Genomic DNA, 15,410 nt, shown 5'->3' with positions numbered 1-15,410 from the left:
CCAAACATTTAGGGAATTTGGATGCTTGTTCTACATATTTCATCACCTAGAATTGGTTTTTATCCTTTTGCCATTCGCCGTCCTGAAGTTGTTCATCTAAGACATATTTTCGGTCGTATGTTCTTTTTAGTTATAATTTGTTTTATTCACATTCAGTTTAAAATAATAATTATAATATATATATTATTATTATTATATAAATACATCAATCATACGTTCAAAATATTTTAAGTATCAATATATTTAAATAAGAAATATATAGATAAGCAATATTAAGAAGTATGATCATCAATTTAATAGATAACTTAAAAACAGTTAACTAACTAATATCATCAAAACTAATAACAATTATTCCCACTATGATAATAATAATTATTTAATAGCTAAGTATGATTAAATCATACAAGACGATAACATTGGCTTCCATTATAATTGAAGAGACCAATTTATTCAAGGCAACAATTGAAGCGGTTATATATATGGGTGCATAAGAGAACCAAAATTTAACAAACGAATTTTCTTAACTAAAAACAATAGAGCTATAATCTAAATTTAAATAGGTATGAATGTGATACATCAACTAAATTATCGAAATAAACATTTTTAATTCCAAATCATGGGAAAATAACTGATCTTAACATTCAACTGAAATAACAACCAATTGGAATAACTGTTTCTATCATGTTTACAGAAAAAAAACTTAAATCATTATCTTTATTTCTACAATATTCGATATGCACAAGAGAAAGTAAATGCATAGCAAAAGATGGAGAAGAACATACAAAAGTCAAGTGGAGAGTCTCGAAAAGTTGTGCAAGCCTTGGCTTTCGGATAAGAGGACCATATCAATCCCCACACAATCTTTTGATAAGAAAGGCCCTCCCTACCCCGGGGCTAGGCTTGGGGCACTACTAGTCCAGCCCTCTGAGCTATACTAGTGTTTAGAATGTCTGCTCAATTATTGACAGACATGTCTGAATAACTGGTGCCACCGACATCATGTGATCTTTAGAAGGCAAGCATGCCTTTAACGACCTTGGCCAAGGTTTTTGGATGGGTTTCTAGTACGTGATCACCACTGCTCGACTTGACAACAGGGCATTTGGATGGACATGCATGAGCTATTGATTAGTTCTTTAAAATAATAAATTTATCATATCAATTCTGATTCTGGTTTCTTGTTCTTGCAAAACCTTCTTCCACCTCTTCACCCTCTTTCTTGGCCAACCAACTAGGTGAGTCCTGGGTGTCTAATCTCAAAGGGTATCAACTCATTGTTCAAACTCAGCTGATGAGAAAGATAATATAAAATCAATATTGTCACAATACAATTCTTAAGATTTGAGAAGTTCACTTAAGGAACTTCAGAGAAATAAACTTGAATCTAGAATCCGACTAAAACAAAGAGGTATCTTAGCATAACATACGTATTGGTTTAGACTTAACATGGTGAGATAGCTTCATCGAATTTATTATTCGATATCATAGTCAAACATTGATACTTAGAAATCATTGACACTATCCTTGCATCTGTACTATCGAATGCATAACATTACCAAATAAGATTTGGGAAAGTTGATTACATAACCTTATCAAGAATGATATGGAGCTCTTGTGCTTGACTCCGTACAGCCGGCTCTTGAAGTTTGTGTTTCAAAATGCAGAGCTCAAAATCAAAGATCTTTCAATGAAAATCAATGACTCAGATTTGTCTTCAATCCAATCCCAGAAACAAGGAAGAGAAGAAAAATGAGGGAACGGAGGTAGAGCTCAGGACTCAGGGTTGGTTCTCAGACTTAAATCCCACAAGAAGACATACGGAAAAATATAAAGGCTTGGAAGAAGTCGCGGCTCTTGCAACAGTTCTAAAAAGAAAGTTGGCTTCGTGGTTCACCGATAAAAAGAGATGCCAAGTATACTCCTCGTCTCTTATAGAGACTTATAAATATGAGGAAAGAATTCGAAAGTTTCTAAACAAAAGAATAATTTATAAAGTATACATATATATATTTGCGCATGCACACACACACACACACACACACACACACACACACACACACACACACACACACACACACACACACACACACACACACACATATATATAATTTCGAGTGGCAGCATCATATTATAATTATTTTGTCCAAAGTTATACCTATTAGGGTATGAATATCTAAATACGTTTATACTTGGAAGATTATTTTATCTTCATATCCTCTCAAGGTACATGCATATTTAGGTATACGTATATTAGTAGAGATGAGCTTGTATAATTTAATACTATGATGGCCCCATACTTTTATACTTATGTACACATATATATATATGTATTAATTTGAAGTGATGAGAATGTCAACATAAACCATTACAGGTATGTACTTTGATTAAGTTAAAATGTTTAATGTTTAATGATTGTCCAATAGCTCATGTATGTCCAATGAATGTACCCTATTATGCAAGTTGTTAGGTCCTTACCAAGATAGTTAAAGGTTATACCTGTCGATCAGACAAATGGACTAAGGTAGTACCTTGTTACGTAGATCTCATTAAGCAATGCTTCTCCACTTCGTCTACTCCTACAACCACTCGTGCAACATTTTCCACAATAATAACAAATTCCTATGATAAATCCATATCAACATATAACATAGATAATAGTAAAGAAATTAGTCAATAACCTGTTGGGTGGATATTTTGCCACCGACACTTTTGGGTAAAAATCCAGTCGCAAAATAGGATGACCAACCACAACGTGTGAAACAAAGTCTCCCCTACCTTAAAGGGAAGACTCCCCTTCTCACCATTCCTTGGATCAACTCAAGGTAAGCAAGAAGTCAAAAGATTTTATAAAATGGGTGTTACCAATATCCTTTCTTCTTATAATGCCATATCAACATATAACATAGATAATAGTAAAGAAATTAGTTAATAACCTATTAGGTGGATATTTTGCAACTGACAGTTTTGGGTAAAAATCTAGTCGCAGAATAGGATGACCAGCCACAGCGTGTGAGACAGAGTCTCTCCTACCTTAAAGGGAAGGCTCCCCTTCTCACTGTTCCTTAGATCAACTCAAGGTAAGAAAGAAGTCGAGAGATTTTATAAAATGGGTGTTACCAATATCCTTTCTTTTGATCTTTTAAGAAAGAATCCACTTACTAGTGGAGCGAGTAATGGGCAAGGTGAATCTCTAACTACACTTCTATCAAGAGCTGGAAACAATGATACCGATAAACCTTCACTAACTCAAAGGCTAGCTGAAAATGTGCCGGTTTGACTCTAAGTCCTTTCATACTTCTATATGGAAAAGCTTTACAATTAGGGCACAAAGACTCCTAAAAGTAAAAATAGCTTAACTATTTTGCAAATTAAGAAAGAAGTATAAGCTACAGACAATGTTTCTAGCTATATATTTTCACAACCGCTCCCAGTCAAAGCTTCGACTCTGATTGCTTCTTAGATCACTATGCTCTATTATTGAACACAATAATAATATGAATCAAAGACAATAAGCACAAATTACAGTCAAAGCTTCTAATTTACTCTATCACAATTGCTTCCAGAAAAAGCTTCAAATCCATTGCTTCTTTTATTCACTTTTTTCCCAAATTCATACTACACAATCAAAGTTATGCTTGCACAAATGTGGCAAAGCTTTCTTGCATACAACAAAAGATGATTTTTACAATAAGGAGGCACTCCTTTATATAGGCAGGGGAGTTGAGAAAAAGGTGGAGGAAAAAGTGGAAGCAACTCAACCAACTTTGACCTAGTCTAACTAAAAGAGAAAATATAGGGTTACATGCAACTGCAATTGTAATTCGCATTACATGTAATTACACATTTTCATGTAATCATCCTCTTCAATTACAAACATGAAATGAGAAGAAGAAGAAAGATGAAAGAGAATTAAAACAATCCTATGGATTGTCCTAAAAGGCCTTGTACTTGGCAATGCTATCCCGAATGATCATAGGATTGAGAGTTCCTGTATTTTGTCCCACTGCATTCACCTTGATAACCATATTGTTGCGTCTTTTAATAGCTTGATGTGATCAAACCTTTTTCGCTCAAGTTCCCGTAAACTCTTCTTTGTAGATTGGCACATTTTGGATTCTCTGACACTATGAAAACCTTCTTGATGATGTCCAGATGTAAACTCATCAGCATCTTTAACTCTTTTTTTTTTTAAAGTAAAGTGCTTGGAAGGATGGAAATGCTTTGAAACATGAAAGTAGAATGCATGGGAATGTGTGCAAATGAAGATTGTTGATTTTCAAATGTGACTTAGGGTCTTCAAGATGTTATTGCATGAAAAATGATTACATGTAAGTGCAACATGCAACAAGAGATGAAAAGTAAGATGTGATGCGAAGGTGGATGAAATATGAGCTTTTACATGTAAATGCAAATGATTGATGAGGTGCAAAGCATGGAAAGATGCGGAAATGTGTATTTGCTCATGAAGGCGCGAATGCATATGGAGAGATGGAAATGGAAAATGGAAGAGGGATAATGAGCTTTATAGCCATCTTTGGTGAAAAGGTGAAGTCAAAGTACATGGAAGATGAAAATGACATCTTTTTGACTTTTCATAAAGTGACTTCTAATCAAAATCGGACCTTTTGGATGCAATTACACAAGGCTTTCCGTGTAATCGTGCCGTGCGAGTGAATGCGGAAAGTGAGATGAGTGAAAATGGAAGCGGAAAATGGGATGGTGAATGAGATAGAAAACATTTAATCACATTCGTCGGATGAGATGTGAAGTGTTGTGACATGGAAGATAGAAATGAAATGTGACGATGCTTTCGCATGAAGGGAAACAACAAGTTCTTGGGAATGAACTTGTGACTTCTCTAAAGTGGAGAAAACCGACAAGCAAGCACAAAGCATAAAAACTCAAAAGAAAAATGTACTTTTGGAGAGTGACTCAAACATGTCAAGATGCAAAGCACTTCAACACACAAATTCGAATTTGGAAATTGGGGAAAAACTAAAAACAAGAATATGAACAATTTCTTCATTTTTAAAGGAAAAATGCACTTTCCATGGCATTGATTTCAACAAGTTGCAATCATCAAGCAATAATGTGCATGGAAATAGCAAGATAAGCACAAATTAAATAACAAGAAAGAATAAGTCCACTTACATAAATATTAAGTGCCAAAAATGAAGGAAAAATATTAAGATGCTCCAATGTTGAAAATGTCTTAAAAAACGTACCCTATAAAAGAGCTTCCAAAAATTATTTTCAGCATAAGAAATCCATTCTTGATGCAAGAAAACTCATTGTCAAGCAAAAACGTCTTCAATGGAGAAGATCTCATGCGAATCCACCACGAAAATCTCCCTCAATGATCAAATTTGGGTTTTTGGAAGGCAAATGCATGCATTCCTTCAAAATCAAACATTTTGGATGGCAATACACATTTTAGAACATGCTAAAATCATACCTTTTGGGGTGATAAGCTCATTTTAAAAACTTGCAACAAGGCAAATCAGACCTTTTGGATGCAATGACATGTTGTAAAATATGCAAGTGATCAAAATCGCACCTTTTGGAGGGCAATGCATGTTTTAAGTTACATCTCACATTTTGGATGCAAAGACAAAAACTTGTGTTTTGATGTAATAACATCAAAAAGGTTCACTTATGATTTCAAATTGAACTAACATGTAAAATGTCCACTTTTAATGAATTTTACATGTAATTGCATATAAAAGTTCCACTTTTGATAACTTAAAGTTATTTAATCAACTTAATTTCATAAAAATGTTACCTAGTGGGACATAAACAACATTTATATATCATATTTAAAAATACAACACATAAATATCATTTAAAAAGTAACATTTAAATGAGCATTTGATTTAAAAATAAAAAATTAAACTGAAACTATTAGTTTATATAGTGACTTTAAGTGAAAAAAATCAAAAAGTAACTCAACTTAAAATTATAACATAAAGTGAATTTAAGTTATATTTTTCAAAAAGTGAATGTCAAATTGAAAATATCATATGATATTTTTAATTCGTGTTGTTGCACCAAAAAGGTCCACTTTTGAGGCACTAAAATGGGCATATCTATTGACTGACAACTCTAATTGAGCTCTAGGTTGGATCAAATTGAAGGGAAAAGTGAAAGGCATGACATGAGCAAAACCAAAGGACTAAAAACCAACAAATGCAAACTCAAAAGCAAAGAAAAGGACGATGAAGGCCTCAAAAATCAAGCAAAAGCTCAACAGAAAGCAAAACGAAAAAGACTTGATGAAAGCCTTCAGCAAGACAATTTGATATATGAATTGAAATTTGATTGATCGATCAACATTGAACAATTGAATACCAAATTCAAACTTAGAGATTTGCAAAACTAACTTGAAAAAATTTCATGCTATTACCAACATTTTGTGGTGATAAAATGCAGGACAACATAACCATAATTCCGAAACCAAGCAAGTACTAACTACCATCATCAACATATGACAAGTAACAGTTAACAACCATCATCATTAAATGGTCATACGTAATAATTGATAACAACCAATTTCATATGAAACAATGGTTACATATAACCAAAGTAACAAGAATTGGAATCGGATTGGAATCTGCAAGGCCAAATTGAATCATGAATCGGCCATGAATCAAAATCGAATCGGAAAATTAAAAAAATCCTTGAAATTTAGTAACTTATTTCATAAACCTTTTATCGCTGATTCAATTCACCGATTCACAAAAAATCGTTTGGCTTGAATCGAATTGCGTGAATCGCCGTGATTCTTGGAACTATGCATATAACAACTCTTTTCACATGAAGAGGAAAGAAAAATCCAATCAATCAACAGCGATAATAATTTTAATTAGGTCAAAATTTTAGGATGTAACATGGCAAAAATAGAGAGATCTGATTCTACAAAGGAACATAGGGAGAACACAGGATTTAGAAGAGAAAATCCCAGTTGGAAGGAATGTAGACAAAGAAATATAAATGGGAGTTGAATAGAGAATGCTGGGGGGATTTCTCAGACATCATATGAGCGAATACAACCAATAACAATGAATGGAAGGGAAATACATGGAGCAAATAAGGAAAAAAGGAAACAGAATTTGCCAAGAAAAATTGTATTCGAAGGACTATAATCTCAGAAAAAAAGAGGGATTGAGCGGTCAGCAGGGAAGAATGTTGGAAAGAAGACAAACACATGCACCAAACAGAGATTAGCAGAAAATGTGAATACAGGGAATAAGAAGTGATATGAGGACCTTACTAAGTGACCCAATTTTTCAAATCAATAATCACAAACAACTAAGAACTGATCCATTACCAGTGGCTACAGGGAAGAGCGTGGGTCTCCAGCCAAACAGTAGTATTTCAAAATGGTGCTGTTGCTGGTCAGTGACTGTAGAAGTCAGATTAAAGACAGTACTGCAGCAATACAGAAATGTGTAAAATATTTACTTCTGCTACAATTAATACATTCAACTTTAGATTACTTTTGAATTATTATACAAGAGTATACTCATCAAAGAACTCCCAAGAGGTGGGACCATGACAGAGAAATTTAGAAGAACATCAAATGGAACATAAGTTCCTTCAGCAAACAAATATTTAGAATAGCTTCGGCAGCAATCAAGTTTCTTATACAGAATAAGGAACCTGTTAGAAGAATGACATCAGCAGTCAAAAATAAATAATATTCATTAAGCAGCACTAGCAATAACATCAGTAAATACCAAAGAAAATCTAATAGTATATTAAGATTCAAGGCAATTAAGGCAGTGAGAGAATTTGATATATTCATATCATATACCATTGAGACATCAAAACAACCTTAACAATACATCAACATTGAACACAAACAAGTTATCATAAGGGCCGTACAAGAAACAAATAGACTAGATTCATTTCAAAGGGCTAAAAGCTCATAAGGAGGAAATATAAGATATATTATCTGGACTACTTTATTGATCAGGTTAAAGATAGAAAGATGATATTGTGATTAATCTCAATTAGAAAAGTACAAACTAGTCATTATAGTCCTTAGCCCTAACAGGGGATATCACACATAGGAGATTAGTGATATCCTCTTCGTTCCATTGGAATGCGTTTCTCTTGTTCACTTATGTTGTGGCAAAATGCCATCTTATGGGTTTTTTGCATAGGTTGAGAGCTTGGTGAGTACTCTGCAAGACTCTCCAAATTCTCGACTCCCTGAGCTAACCGGGCAGAGACAACTAAACTCTCATGTTGAGTTTGGTCGAGTCTTGGAAAGTAGTCATCCCGTTCTCACTCCGAGACTCTTTGACTCTCAAGTCTTGAGCTTAGACTCTTCCGTATTGTGCTTGGAAATAACAGCTGATTGTTTTAAAGTAAAATTTCAACTTTGTTTGCTTAATTTTTCCTCTTGGAAATGAAGCAAAAAAATATCAAGAAGACAACTTGAGATGGGAATTTTAAGTATTCAAAGTTGATCAAATCGTCAAAAGAAGCAATAGAATCTGATGAAATGGATGAAAATGAAGACACTTATGAAGAAATAATCCACCATCATTTTTCCATCTTGTTCAAGGCTTGAAAAATTAAGGTACGCTAGGAGGGGAAAGAGAAAGTTGTATATTGTATTTAATTTTTTTTTGCATTTTGACATATTATCCTATGTAAACAATTACAATGCTGTTATACATTTATTTATTGTTTGACTTGAAACTTTAAAATTTCAAATTTTAAGAGTTTGAGAATCATATGATGTGTAATGTTTGAGTTATGATAAATTGAGTGTCAAATTAGATTTTTAGTTTCTCTGCATACTTTTTCTTTGAGTGTAACTATGAGTGTTTTTTTTGCAAGTCTTTATTGAGTTTTTTGTCGAGTCTGCAGTCCAGAGTCCAAGTCAAGATTTTGGGATGCTGAGTCTATGTCTTCAAAGTATGGGTTTGCATATGGATTTTGGATCTTGTCAATTTTATTTTATGAGCATTAAGAGAGTGAGCTGTGTTAGGAGTAACCACAGACAGAAATAACTTTTACATGCAAATATAACCAATATCAAAAAATAATAAATCACATAGAAGAGAACACAAGACACAAGGATTTAACGTGGTTCACCCAATCCCTGGGCTACATCCACCAACAAGAAGTCCAATATTATTAGTATCTAGTGATTACAATCCACAATCCCATACAGCTCAATACTGCTGCAAGAAGCTACAATGTCATCGTACATTATGGAATCCCTAACCCTAAGCCATTTTATACAAGATTTTTGCCGCTTACAAAAATTAGGGCGAGAATAAGATGTCCAATAGAAAAATAACAGCCAACGCTTTTTACAATAGTCAATTCATTGGCTTCGGAGGCACTGCCCTCAAACCCTTGCCTATGCCCCCGAAAACCCCCACAAGGGGCATTGCCCTTGGACCTCGTAATAATAATCTAGGGGGGGGAACCGCGCCAAATAAAGTGAGAGAAATTAACCTCCAAGTTTGATTAGGATCCACATCACAATAGGTTGTTGATGGTGTGATAAGGGATATTTGCATCATAGATGACAAATTGTAGAAAAAAATAACTGGCATAGTGATTGGATACCTACATCTGATGCTTAGTGATTGGTAATAAAACTAGCTTTTTTCTTTGACACAAAGTTAATGATGATACTTAATTTTGGAGCCAGGCGGCCCTTTATATGTTAAGTTTAATTTGATTTAATTCATAATTTAGAACCTTTTAAGTGTCCATGTGCATATATGCATTTCTATATATGTTTGATAGCAAAGGAAGCAAATGTAGAGTTCAGCGTATAAACAATCACATACTAATTCTCCTAAGAGTTGTCTGAATTATTTTATTGAGCATTTGGCTCAGTAGTACAACTCTTTATTGTCAATCCCTTTTCTTTGCGAGAGTGTCATTCTTGGACATACATTCTTAAAGAGCATCCCTTGATCTGTCTGATTGACTACCTCCTCTCAGTCCATTAGAAGTATCATGTCTCCTTGTAGGATTAGATCCATGGAGAGGACCTCTGGTCTATTCCCTATTTTCTAAGTTGCTGGATTGTGGGACTTTTCCAGGCGATTCTGGGTACAAAATGTACCAAATTCAAATTCTTAAACAAATCTCCTGTGGGTATACATCTGGGATTTGCATTTTTAAATGCCAAAATGTTTAGTGATTCTAGTTTGAACTTTTATATATTTTCAAGATCTAGACTGCTGATTACTGAACTCTAAACTTATCCATCATGAGATTCTGGCTTGATCTTTTTGATACAGAAACCTGAATTTAATTTAGACTGATATGTTTAAAAATTTGAAATTTGAAATGGTTTTGTTTAGTATATGTATCGATATATGACATTCTAAACCTAATTTTATTTATTCTAGGTGCAGACACACACATACGTATCTCAAGTATTGTCGTTAATTTGTGAATGAATAGCAGTATCAAATCCTATGCTAGTGAATAGCAGTATCAAACCCTATGCTAGTTTAGTAGACAGCTTTCCAGATAAAGGGAAATAAAAAATCATATTTTAAGTGGGAGTGCTTATTTTATTTTCAAAATGGCAACTTAAAACATTATTCTTGTGCTTATGTAAAGATAGAAAGTGCTTTTTACACTACTCAAAATGTGATTCAAAAGGGAGCCTCTGGATGAATAAAAATATTGTAGAGAAAAACATAATGTAGAAAAATAAAATAAATTAGAGAGCCCAAAATAAAGTGCTAATAAGAGCATAGTCAAGGTTTGCATCAAATCATCACTTTTATTTAGCATTTTTTATTTCTTTTTGAAGATGGAGCTTTACATTCACCTTTCTATCCAAGGACAAAAACCTTTGGCATCTCAAAGATCTTGGAGGATAAAATCACACTTTATTTCCAAGGCTGGATTTGAGGACAAAACCCTCTTTCCATAAGAAGTGATTCCATCCAGGGATCACATTTGCACTAGAAAAACTGAAGATATTTTCAGTTTATTACAAAGTTTCTACAGTGAATTACTAAAATATTTAGTTTGTAGAGGATTGGATCAAATTAAATTTGCAAGAAAATCATTTTTATTACCAATTTTTAGAATTTTCTGCTATTCATCATCTATGTTCATTGTTTTGAGTGCCAAATTGATGATAATCATTTACTGCCGGTGCTATAAAATCAGAGTTTATCCAGGATTCCATGCTGTCATACATTGCCCCCTACACCTCCACCATACCTCCTAGCACCACTGCTGCCATTCATCATTACCGCTAACTGTATTTTCTGCCATACCATTTTAGTTGGAGGGTTTCATGAGTTTTCAGATCTGATGTGAGTTTGGCATTGTTCTTCTCATTTGAATCAGTAATTGCTGCCATGTCATATTGCCCTTTTCTAAGGTTTACAGGGTCTGATATTTCTGTTCATGCGAAAATTAGAAAACATACTTGATACCTAATGTTTTTCTAGGGTTCGTGACTTTTGTTCATGCAGAAAGCAGTAAACACATTGGTTAGAATTGATAATCTACATATTAAATCTACTGCTGTGATCCATTTGTGGGTTTGATCTAGCTATTTGAAGTTGAGATCAGTGTTTGATTTCAGTTTAGTTTGTTGTTATTCATTCTTGATCAGAACAAAAAGGTGTTTTTCTTTACATATGTTAATGTTAGTGTAGTTTCAGTTGGATAAAATGTACTGAATACACACACACACACACACTCTTAATCATGACTATTAGCCAATGTTATTGATAACTAATGAGAGTTAAAGAGAGATGCCTCTTAAACTCATATACATATGCTTTGAGAAAGTAACTTGAAAAACACATAACATTTGCAATTGTTATTACAAGTTATAGAAAATGATCCTATTTTAACAACATATTTCAGAAAATTTAGTTTGGGGAAATTGCAAGAAGCATTGGATGTGTCAATACAAAAGAGTTTGGTTACAGTTAAATCATGCATAGAGAGATGGATCAGAAAGATGGCATTCCTTTTGACACTTCGTATTTACTACCAAAGCATCATCCCTATCAGGCTAATTCTACTAGTAATGGATTTGTTTCATTTTGGTATCCTTGCTTGAGTAGGTTGTCAACAGAATTGGTAGTCTTGCGACTAAAATATTTTGTGTGCCTAGACTCTAGGGCAAGTCACTTTGGAAATGAAATTTGATTAAAATTTAAATTGTATTTAGGATTCAACCATTGCAGCTAGAAGTGGACTGAAAATTGTTGTGTCCCTCTTATCTTGGATTTGTTGTGAGGTTTGCACACCATCACCCCATTTGCAAATAGGGGTCCCCTTTTTTGCCTTACTAAGCATTTTGGTTTGTAGATCGGATTTGAAGTGATGATTGTTTCAATAGGATGGGCCTTTTGGATCAAATCTAGGTTGTTTTAGAAGTCAAGGGCCGTGATTTGGTGGGGGTTTGTCTCAGTCTTGTTAGGAGAGTCTTTTGAAGGGTTGAAATGTTAAGTCTGATATCAAATTTTTAGAATTCCAGCCTCCGAACTTGTAATCATTTTGGCCCTCCAATCAAGTTTTAAGGCACATCACAAGATAAAGAAGTGGTGGAGCTGAAAGTACCAGGGGAGAAAGGACAAGTTTAAGAGTTTAAACACTTATAATTTTTTTTGACAGCTGGGATTGCTCAAAACAGATCGGAATCTGTCCTTTTTTGGGCATTTTTGCCCAAGATCATAATATTTCCAACCTTCTTCTTTAGCCCAAAACCCCTGGTACCATTGAAATATATCTTAACACTTGAAGAAATTTGATCTAAAATGACTTGAAAGGTGGGAAACATTGAAGAGGTTGATTAGGAGTACTACAATTATGATTAGGAGTATTATAATCTCAGGGAATCTCATGTACATTAGGAGTATTATAATTATGATTAGAACTCTCTCTGGAACATTTGGAATTATATGTTCATCTATCAATTGATAACTAACCTGGTTGAAGGCTCTAAATCATGGTGTTAATCCATACCTTATTCAGGAATTTTAGGGCAAATTAAGTTGAGTCCTAATAGGGGACATTACATATTATTTTTGGACCTCATGAAATCATTTTCTTTCGCACTTAAATTTTAGGCTTGTTTTGATTCTTTCTATTATTGAAATGATATTGATATGAATTTTATGTTATATTTTCTTGATGTCATTTATAAGGTTTCATAAGTTAACCATAAATAATCCAGGCATTTGGAAAACAAAAGACTATTGCTTATGTTGTCATTCTAACACATCTATAGGATGGAGGATCCTGATTTTTATGATCATCATAAATTTTGTTCTTTTTTTGATGTGTATCAGATTGGTCCCAACCGCTTGGAAACTGTGAAACAAGGTGGCAGTGCTTATGGTCTGCATTTGCTGTTTGGCCGAAGTAAAAAACATATCTAATATTTTTTGGTTTGAAGCAGCAAATGTAAATAAAAAATGAAGTAGGACTTTTACAAGCCTCACATCTGTTTATATTTATTTGTTCCAACATCGAGTAAGGTAGAGTATTGAATGCTTCTTTAAGTTTTTAGAAATGGTTGACTACATTTGATTCTGGATACTGCTTTCTTATCATCTGAAAAACACTCTGGTGTTTGCAAAAGTTCACCATTTTTACTCAATATATTGAAAATTAAATTAGCTCACTGTTCATTGTTGTAGAAGTGAAGGTAAAGGTAAGAATTGTCAAAGGAATTCTAAATTATTTCACATTATATAATTGACATGTGTTACAAGTCCCTTTTGTTTTAAAGAAGGTAATGTTGCAAAGAATATTAAATGACAGCCCACTTGTTTCTTGTAAGGCCAATCACTCTAGCTATAATGGCAAAGATACCTGGCAAGATGAGGTATCTCGGGTTCAATACTCAAAAGGAATCACTTGCAAAATTAAATAAGTTAACTATAATATTTAAAGCTAATTACAAGTTGCAGAACTGCCATTATGCAAGCTGACTTGAGAAAACAAGCATATTTCACATTAACTAGATTGTAAAGACATCAATGACCAAGATTAGTACATTCTATGTACTCTTCACCATTTTTCTTTTTGTTGAATGAAATTGTTTATGTCACAACATCATTGTGTAGCCTCATTTTCATACAAAAATTTGTTGTGTGCTCTTTAGAAAAGTATAAACTCATTTCACAGTCTTGTAAAGAGGCATTGCTCTTTTGATAAGAAAATAATCAAGGGTCAGTTTCTTTTTCTCTCTCTCTCTCCTTTGTGGTTTATTGTCCAGCTTTGGTATCTCTAGCAGTTGTTGATTCTTGTTTAGATTCAATGATTTGGTTCATGGACCCAGCTATATTTATATGGGGTCAAGTTTATTTTGGGTTTTTCCATACAAGAAATATATATGACATCTATGGAGAGAGTGAAATCAAAGTTTTATCAAAGAGTCAAAACTGAATATGGAAGAATAGAAAAGGAAGATTGAAATCGACATGTGTTAGTTCCTCAATATCAAGATCAAGACCTCAAAACTATGATCTAAGCTATACACAGAATGGGAAGAAAGAATTATGAAGTCATGAAAAGCTGCAAATTCCCTTCAATTACTCTCATAAGTGAACTCTAAGAGCTCAAGATAAAAAAGAAGGAAAGCCAAATGGTGAATTGACAGTCAATAAAATGCAATTTATTTAATGAAATAAATGCTTACAAACTATGGCACCAAAACATATATCAATTCATAGAACACAAAACAATAGTATCAAAGCTTTTGGTGCCTTTTAGTCCAAGTCTTTTCTAACCAACTTTTTCAAACTGTCAAAAAAGCAGATATCTCTATGTTTATCATTGTTTGTGGCATCTTTTGGAGTGTGAACATTTCGTTTTGTTGTCTTACCTATTGAGACTATCTTCCCCAATCTTTTATTTATCTCACAACCTTGAGCATTGAACAAAACATTGTAACCATTGTCACAAATCTAACACACACTCAATAGGTTATGTTTTAAACCTTCTAAATAGTAAACATCATGAATAGGCATACTATCATCTAACAAAAGAGTTCCTAAGCCTTTGATCTATTTGGAAGTGTGGTCTCCGAAACTAACAAATCTTCCATTATAATCCTCAAGTTCAGTGAATTTTTCCTTATCACCAATCATGTAGTTTGAACCATAGTTTTAGGACTCAAACTCGACAATGCTGACCTAACTTGGGAGTTGGCGAAAATTGGTGAGTAAAAAAATCAAAGAAATTTAGAGATTTTTAAGGATTCAAAACTTGTTCCATGTGTTTTTTATTGAATAAACCTTAAAGATACAATAACATCATCAAATAGAAGCTATTTTGATAACATGCACAAGTACACATCAACCACATACGTATAAACACATATTGTAGTTGAATGAAGTAGAAAACTTAGATATATAAAATTATAAGTATTTCAAATGTATGAA

The 15,410-nt window shown here is 33.5% G+C and overlaps 1 protein-coding gene across 2 annotated transcripts in view; it reads left to right on the top strand.

Moving 5' to 3' along the window:
• Positions 1-13,640, top strand: part of LOC149551684 (NAD(P)-binding Rossmann-fold superfamily protein) — a 190,068-nt gene extending 176,428 nt beyond the window's left edge. For both annotated transcript variants that reach the window (XR_016352797.1, XM_089787205.1), the window contains one exon: positions 13,311-13,640. Coding sequence is in view for 1 of the 2 variants with exons in the window: in XM_089787205.1 (XP_089643331.1) it covers positions 13,311-13,400 (90 nt within the window). In the remaining variant the exon portion in view is untranslated. The remainder of the gene's footprint in view (positions 1-13,310) is intronic.
• The last annotated feature ends 1,770 nt before the right edge of the window (positions 13,641-15,410 follow it).

The sequence above is a fragment of the Cupressus sempervirens genome, chromosome 6 (assembly GCF_028749045.1).
Source record: "Cupressus sempervirens isolate cs-2001-9-10 chromosome 6, ASM2874904v1, whole genome shotgun sequence".
Classification (NCBI taxonomy): Eukaryota; Viridiplantae; Streptophyta; class Pinopsida; order Cupressales; family Cupressaceae; genus Cupressus; species Cupressus sempervirens.
The sequence above is the reverse complement of the archived record's forward strand: the minus strand, read 5'-3'. Positions and strand labels throughout refer to the sequence as shown.